The sequence below is a fragment of the Glycine max genome, chromosome 12 (assembly GCF_000004515.6).
Source record: "Glycine max cultivar Williams 82 chromosome 12, Glycine_max_v4.0, whole genome shotgun sequence".
Taxonomy (NCBI): domain Eukaryota; kingdom Viridiplantae; phylum Streptophyta; class Magnoliopsida; order Fabales; family Fabaceae; genus Glycine; species Glycine max.
Window position 1 is genome coordinate 8,649,681 of NC_038248.2, and position 8,024 is coordinate 8,657,704.

Sequence of the window (8,024 nt, forward strand, 5' to 3'; positions counted from 1 at the left end):
AACAAGGAAATAGACATGTAAAGAGGTAGGGTTTGAGCAAGTTCGTGAGTTGTTGTAAATCCTTCTATACTTTTCTTTGATTCTTACATGTAGAAAAAGACATAAAAAGAGGTAGGGATTTCGATATCTTTCAATGATTCCATTTTTTTTGTTATTCTTCTCTAAGAATCTACCTTTTTTTTTTCTTTTCCCTGGCCTAATGAAAGCCTTTTGCTATATTAAGTCCCCTCCCTTATTTTTTAAATCAAATTACTTAAATAATCTTCTTGTTTCAAACCATCTTCAATTCTCTGCCTTGCACACTCCCTTTTTTCAATGCAATAACATAAACAATCTTTCATAGCTCTAACACATTCCCATTTTCTTCATCACACTCCCTCCTATCTTCCACTCCCTCCCAATCTTTTGTTCTGGTCTATCTTTGTTCTTCCCTTGCTCGTTCTCTTTAATGTTAAGATTTTTTCATCATCCAAACTCCAATGCAATATGTTTGTGCTGCTAATTCTTTCTTGTTTTATTTTTATTCACTCGCATAACAACATTAATGTCTCTCATTTTATATATGCAGCAACATACGACTATATCTTATATTTTTTCCAAGTTGTTGCATGAGATGTTTCTTAGAGTTGTCTAAATTAAAGGATCGATATCAATTATATGTTTTTTTTCACTTCAATTTCTTCACTATTCTCCATTTTTTTCCTCTATATGCTGTGTTTAGTGGATCTAGTGTTTTGCCTAAATTTTTTTTCTCAACATTTAGGAAAATTGTTTGAGACATTAATCAATTTTCAAAATGTCAAGAAAAAAAAATTGTTATAAAAGTAATTTTCAGAACACAATTTTTATTTTTAAACATTTAAAAAAGTGTTTTTTGAAACACAAAATAGTATTCTAGAAAGCACTTTAAAAATGTTAAAAATAAATGTGTTTTAAAAATTATTTTCTGAATGTTAAAAACAAAACTTCGTGCAGAAATTACATCACGGAATAATAATTTTGTAACAGTGTTAGGGGTATAAAGAGTCTATATGATAATAAATTTTAAAAAAGTTTTGGAGTGTAGTTAGAAACAAGAACTGGATATGGCAAAAGCTCCAACGAACTAATTAAAGCCCAAACTTCTTGTCCAATACATTCTCAACAATTACTTAATGTGCTCCTTTTTTGCTAGTGCACCCCATAATCTTATAATATTCCCCTTTTACCTTCTTCTTCCTCCCTCCCACCACTTCCATTAGTTGCACTGACCACCACCACTCCCCTTGGAACCATTACAAGCCAAGATCGCACGACCCTTTCTCGACCCATCCACCCCATATCCATGTCCTCTGTCACACTCGCGACTATGGCCCCACCATCCACGACTTTAGCGCAAGCCAAAACTCCTTCATGATGTATTACAAATTGATCAATCTGTAATGTCAATGCATTACGAATTGACCAACCCTTGCTCTGGAAGCTTCTCGAACCTTCCACCTCGAGCCCACAACAACACCCTCCTCCCTCTTCCAAATCAAGATTTCCAACCATGCCGCTAGAACTTCAGATTATTCCCAACATCACCAACACACAATGTTGTAGGGATTGAGCCGCTGAAGTTGTTGAAGTAGTCAAGCGACTCCAAAGTGGAGGAGAGTGACTCGGGGAGAGGGTCGAGGAAGCTATTGAAGGCCACCGTGAGCTCCTTGAGGCTGCTCATTTGCATGAAAACATCCATCTGCAATGCATCAGAGAAGAGGTTGCTGGAGGAGAGAAGAAACTTGGAAGAAGAAGGGTAAGATGGGGACTTTACAAATTTGGGGGTGCAGTAAGAAAAAATGGAAATAATTGCTTACATTCTCTAGCCCATTCTCCAAACCCACCCAGGAGCCCATACCCTATCCCCAATCGATTAGTCCAAGCCATTTTCTGTAATTTATTTCAATTCAATGACGGCAATTACGTTTCACCTTCTTTCTCTCACCACAACATATCCACCGGCCACCGCCATTTAGATCGCCGGCACTCTCAGCCGCGATCACCATTCCAATCCCTACTTCACCACTGAGGCGTAACACAACAGAGCCATTGAATCTTAGCCATGAGGAGGTACAGTTAGTTCAAATAACAACGGTTCGATGCAAATTTTCATTTCGAATAGATTCGATTCGATCCTTAAACGTCGACGTAATGTTGTTATTTGCAGAACTGGCTTTCACAGGAGGCAAAGCGGAGGAGGCTCAGGATTCAAAGGAATGATTGTGAAGTTGTCGGTTGCTGCTGTGGTGCTCTTGATCTGCACGCTCTCATTGTTCTTCTCCTCAACAGGAACTTCTTCCAATCTTCAATCCAACTATCGCTCCGAGGTTCGTGCAATTCGTTCAGAATCTTTATACATTTTTTTTGGTGAAATGGAATTTGTACTTATTATTTCATGTAATTCAGCTATTTGTTATTCAATTTTCGTTCAGATCCGTTTAGAAGAGCTTTGGAGCAACGCAGATTCCGGCGGTTGGCGGCCTTCGTCTGCTCCGAGAACTCATTGGCCCCGTATCTATCTAGTCTTGTAGTTACAGACTGTTTCTGATGCAAAATTTATTCGTCTGAATGTAATGTTCTAGAACTTACTTTCTGATGCCTTGTTTGTTTGATGTTGTTTTGTCTCAGCTCCTCCGAATGAGAGCAACGGCTATTTGCGTGTTCGATGTAACGGTGGCCTGAATCAGCAGCGTAGTGCGGTAAGTGCATGACTGCATTCACTTAAACTGCTGAGTATTTGCTTTGTGTCTGCTTACTAAGCTAGGTGAATTGAATTTAGTGCTGTTGATAGGATGAGGCTTCCTATGTGTATGCTGGTGCTATTCTGTACATATATGTTGATATTGATATACTGATAAATTTGCATTTCAATGCTATAGATTTCTAATGCTGTTCTTGCTGCGCGAATCATGAATGCTACACTTGTGCTACCTGAGTTGGATGCAAACTCTTTTTGGCACGACGACAGGTAACTGTCTTAACTTTTAATTCTTATCTGACTTCTGAACTGCAGCATGCATTCATCTACTCCTGGACTTATTTCATCCCTTGAACATATGTTGGTTGTTCAATTGGAATGGAATGATGGATTAATAATATAATATATAATATACTGGACAAAGTTGTTATTACTATTAGGCATTAGTTATCATATTAAGAAACAATTAACTCTTTCTGGGTAGTGAATGCATTAACTTTTGTACTTTTTTTTATAAATTAAAATCGCTTTTGCTATGTATGTTTAGATATATGCATTTATTATCTAAACTTGAATTTGGTATTAACTTGTGCATTAATTTATCAAATTTGTTTTTAATTTGCCTAGGAAAACATGTGTTTTTACTAAAAATAAAGGTTTTTTATTTGGAGTAAATTACACTAACTCTCCTTGATGTTTCTTGGATTGCACATGACCCCTTGCATTGTTAATGTTTATCACAACTGTTATGTTTTCTAAACAATTAATTTCTGTAATGTATAGGAGTGTCAGTGTAATCTTTTTCAAACAATCAAAGGGGTTAGTGTGGGGGTAAAAAATCAGAGGAGTACCACAGAGAATTTGACAAAACTTTAGGGGACCTTAATGTAATTTACTTTTATTCTTTTTAAAGTGTTTCCTTAGGACATCCATTATCAAAACCACTATTATTATTATTATTATTATTACTACTACTTTACAGGAAGATTGAGAATAGATAATATGTTGATTTTCACAAATAAATTTGGAAGATAGTGTCTTATTTAGTTCTTATATATCTGATAGCAAGTAATTGCTAGACTGCCTTTTTTTTTTAACAGCAAGTGAGGATAACCATCGGTGAGTTACCATTTAATAAAGGAATCTCCTTTTTCCTTATCTAAATTGTCATTAGAAGTTAAGAATTGCCTGAGTGCATTTTTCTCAGAAACATATTGATGTGGTTACATATAGCATGAATTCTGTCCTTTTCTATAAACTTGCATTATATGCTTGCTCATTTATCATATGGATTTGGATGCTTATTAAACTCTTTAAACTTCCTTGGTAGATGCACAAAAATGAGTTGGATTTATCATCCAAAATCTACATATAGCATGGTTCACTTAAACTTCAGACTAAGTTTCTTAAGTTCAATTGCTTGTGTTTTGTTAATTGGAATCTTTTTTGGATTTACGAAAAGATGCATATAATGCATATCTAAAGAGAAAATTCAATTTTCTTTTTAAATTTAAATACGAGCTTTAAACTTCCTTATTAATATTTTGTTAAGTTCACTGATCAAAAGAAAAAAAAATATTTCGTTAAGTTCTTTACAACTAGGAGTATGTTAAGTGGTGGGCCTTTGTAGCTAATTTCTATTTTGTAGAGACAAGTTTGGCCTCCCCTTTTGGTTTAGTGCATGTCTCTGGTTTAGCTTATTTTAAAGAGTGCTAGCAAAACACTCTCTTAACACATTCCTTTGAACACATTCTTTATTTTTGGTTAAATTTATTGGAATCTACAAAATCATGAGTCAAACTCATTAAATAAGAAGTAGAACACACAAATTTGTGATTGCCAATATTTTTCAACCAAAATAGAGTTTGGTACTAGCATTTCTATTTTGAAGAAATAATCACTTATTTTAGGCTGCTTCCTGAGAGAGTTTTTGAAACAAGTGATTATTTCCAAAGAGCTTCCGCAAATATGCACTTAGTTGAAATAAATGGATGTTTTGGAAAAGTAGGAAAGATTCCAAATGGATGGGGAACCCCCTTTCTATAATAGTATAGAGCCTGGCTCAATTGATTCTTAATTTGTGATGAACCAGAATCACACTACACTAAATAGGTGCTTTTTTTTAATTATTACATGCAGCGGTTTCCATGGTATCTATGATGTTGAACATTTCATCAAAACACTGAGGTATGATGTAAAGATTGTTGAAAGCATTCCAGAGAATCAGAAAAATGGCAAAAAGAAGAAAATAAAGCCATTTCAGGTAGACTATAATAATTTGGTCATCAATCAGTAGTTTGAAATTATTTCAATTTATTGGATAATATGTTCAAATGTTATCTTCACACAGCTTCGCCCTCCTAGAGATGCTCCTATAAGTTGGTATACTACTGATGCTCTGAAGAAAATGAAAGAACATGGTGCCATCTATCTTACTCCCTTTTCACATCGCTTAGCTGAAGAAATTGACAATCCTGAGTACCAAAGGTTGAGGTGTAGAGTCAACTATCATGCTTTAAGATTCAAGCCACATATCATGAAGCTAAGTCAATCAATAGTTGAAAAGCTACGTGCACAAGGTCCCTTTATGTCCATACATCTTCGGTTTGAGATGGACATGTTGTCATTTGCTGGGTAAGTTATCTCGGTTGGGCTGGACAATTATGTTTATATGTCTATTGAATTTAAATGTGATATAAATATTGTGTAATTGTTGTTTTATGTCCTAAAATATCAAGAGTTAATTGCATGTTTTTCTTTGATTTAAAGCAATGGATGTTTATACCAAAGCTTTATAAAAAAAACCATAGACCAAATGTGTGGGATTTTCCTTGTTATCATTGTCAGAAACCAGATGCCTATGTATATATGATACTCCCTCCGGTCCTATTTATAAGATCCAATTACCTAATTCATCAAGATTAAGGAATGTGGTCAATTTAGTTGATAGTAATAAATGCCTTAAATTTATATTTTTTTTTCCAAAACTACCATTGTCATTAATACTTGGCTTTCTCTCTCTTATATTTATATCCTCCTTATCTTGAGTAGTGGTTGTATTAGCATGTGTAGAAATGATAGGGATTTAGGTATGAAGGAGAGAGAAAATTGAGATTCTAAATAATATTCTTGTGTATAAGGATGTGATCGTGATTGATGGATTTGCTATGATATGATGTGATGTAATGCAAAAATCCATATTTATACTACTAGTGGTTAATATGTACTGCAAGTGCTGATTTAAGAGTCTGTTTTATTGGTAGATTAATGAACTCAATTCCCCCCTCCCCCATAACATAATGGGATGTTACTTTTTCTAAATTACTCATCTTGAATATAAATGTGATTGTAGATGCTTTGATATATTTACACCTGAGGAGCAACAGATTTTGAAGAAGTATCGAGAAGAAAATTTTGCACCTAAAAGACTTGTCTATGATGAAAGAAGGGCTATTGGGAAATGCCCTTTGACTCCTGAGGAGGTAAAAATTAGATTTGCTTTGATTGTTCTTTAATTTGTTTCTCAGGGCCTGGTAAGGACTAACCTTTACATGCATGCTGGTGATAACAAATTTCAAATTTGTTAAAGATTATGACTATGATATGATTCCAATGTTTAAATTACATGTACATTTATGTGTTTCTCATTGCAGGTTGGTCTTATTTTGCGTGCATTGGGTTTTGACAATTCTACCAGGATATATCTTGCAGCTGGTGAATTGTTTGGTGGGGATCGATTTATGATGCCATTTCGAAGTTTGTTCCCTCGACTTGAAAATCATTCTTCTGTTGAAAACTCTGAAGAGCTTGCCGAAAACACTAGGGGATTGGCAGGTTCTGCTGTGGATTACATGGTCTGTCTTCTTTCTGACATTTTCATGCCAACTTATGATGGCCCAAGCAACTTTGCCAACAATCTCCTTGGACATCGCCTTTATTATGGCTTCCGGACTACTATCAGACCTGATAGAAAATCTCTTGCCCCTATCTTCATCGATAGGGAGAATGGGCGAACGGCTGGTTTTGAGGAAGCTATTAGGAAAGTCATGCTCAAAACAAACTTTGGAGAACCTCATAAGCGCGTTTCTCCAGAGTCTTTCTATACTAATTCTTGGCCTGAGTGCTTCTGCCAAACATCTACACAGAACCCGGCAGACAAATGTCCCCCAAATGACATTTTAAATATCATGAATGACGAATTACAGAAAACAGAGACCGACGCAAATTCTACAATATCTTGAGCCAAAGTTGTGCCATTGGGCTAATGGTTCTTCAACTCTGCAGTAATGAACTGCTGTGGGCCAAAGCGAAAAGGAATGAAGTTCTATTACTGAGATTTGCAGGTGATCATTTTTGTCTCAAACTATTTACTCTACTCGGGGAATGGTGTAGTTAGACATTGAGAATTCAAGGTGCTGATTTGTATATTTGCATTCTTTAGCTTCATGTAGACAATAGGAGGAAGACCACACGGATTGGATAGATAGCTGGCTATGTGACTGGAGTTTTATTTTTTAGGAAAAATCAACTAAAATTGTAATAGTTCTTCGATCTGCCAGAGAAAGGCAATTCTAGTTACCTAGGGAAGGTTGAAAAGTGTGGCAGATTTATGTTATAGATCTTTGGAGTGCTGGAAAAAACCAGATGTGCTAAATTTATGTTGTTTTATTTATTTAATCTTTTTTCGGGTCGCAATGAAATGAGCTTGTTCAAGTATTTCCACAATTCTATATTTCCTCTTTGAAAACAGTAAACCTGTGATCTGATATCTATCTGATGACTGATGTCAATGCTAAATAGTAGCTTGAGTAAAATCATAAAATAAAATTTTATAGGAACCAAAATCATTAGAAATAAGAATTTTTTTTATAGGGAATAGAACTATAAAATGAGTCTATTATAAGAATCTGAAACATACTTAAGTCTTTTTATTATTATATGAAAAATATCAATGGCCATACATGAGATATTAAAAAGCATGTGTTCAAATAAAGGAGATGAAATTCAATAAAAAAAATTGAGAATGAATCTATAGGAACCGAAATCATAAGAAATAAGATTTTTTTTTTATAGGGAATAAAACTATAAAATGAGTCTATTATAAGAATCAGAAACATATTTAAATCTTTCTATTATTATATAAAAAATATCAATGGCCATACATGAGATATGGAAAAGCATGTTCAAATAAAGGAGATGAAATTCAATAAAAAAATTTGAAAATGAAAATTATATATTCAACGAATGTAAATGAACAAAATTATTGAGTAGAAACAATATAGATCTTTAATTTATATGGTTGTCA

General features: G+C 34.4%; 1 protein-coding gene across 2 annotated transcripts; it reads left to right on the forward strand.

Moving 5' to 3' along the window:
• The first annotated feature begins 1,913 nt into the window (after nt 1–1,913).
• On the forward strand, nt 1,914–7,275 carry LOC100781179 (O-fucosyltransferase 1). 2 transcript variants are annotated; one of them, XR_417084.4, is made up of 10 exons: nt 1,914–2,091; nt 2,189–2,348; nt 2,454–2,532; nt 2,650–2,720; nt 2,901–2,989; nt 4,859–4,982; nt 5,070–5,353; nt 6,072–6,201; nt 6,373–7,062; nt 7,161–7,275. XR_417084.4 is itself a non-coding variant. In XM_003539822.5 (9 exons), the coding sequence occupies exons 1-9, from the start codon at nt 2,084–2,086 to the stop codon at nt 6,958–6,960; spliced, it is 1,533 nt and encodes a 510-aa protein (XP_003539870.1). In that variant the 5' UTR covers nt 1,914–2,083; the 3' UTR covers nt 6,961–7,275. The 2 variants fall into 2 exon arrangements, 1 of the variants encoding a protein (XP_003539870.1); XM_003539822.5 differs by having other exon boundaries at nt 6,373–7,275.
• Nucleotides 7,276–8,024: the final 749 nt, after the last annotated feature.

Bases quoted from the DNA above. Each gene is read 5' to 3' on its own strand.
- LOC100781179 (XM_003539822.5), top strand. The intron at 2,349-2,453 runs GTTCGTGCAATT...ATTTTCGTTCAG, and splicing joins AATCCAACTATCGCTCCGAG to ATCCGTTTAGAAGAGCTTTG. The intron at 2,533-2,649 runs GTATCTATCTAG...GTTTTGTCTCAG, and splicing joins TCCGAGAACTCATTGGCCCC to CTCCTCCGAATGAGAGCAAC.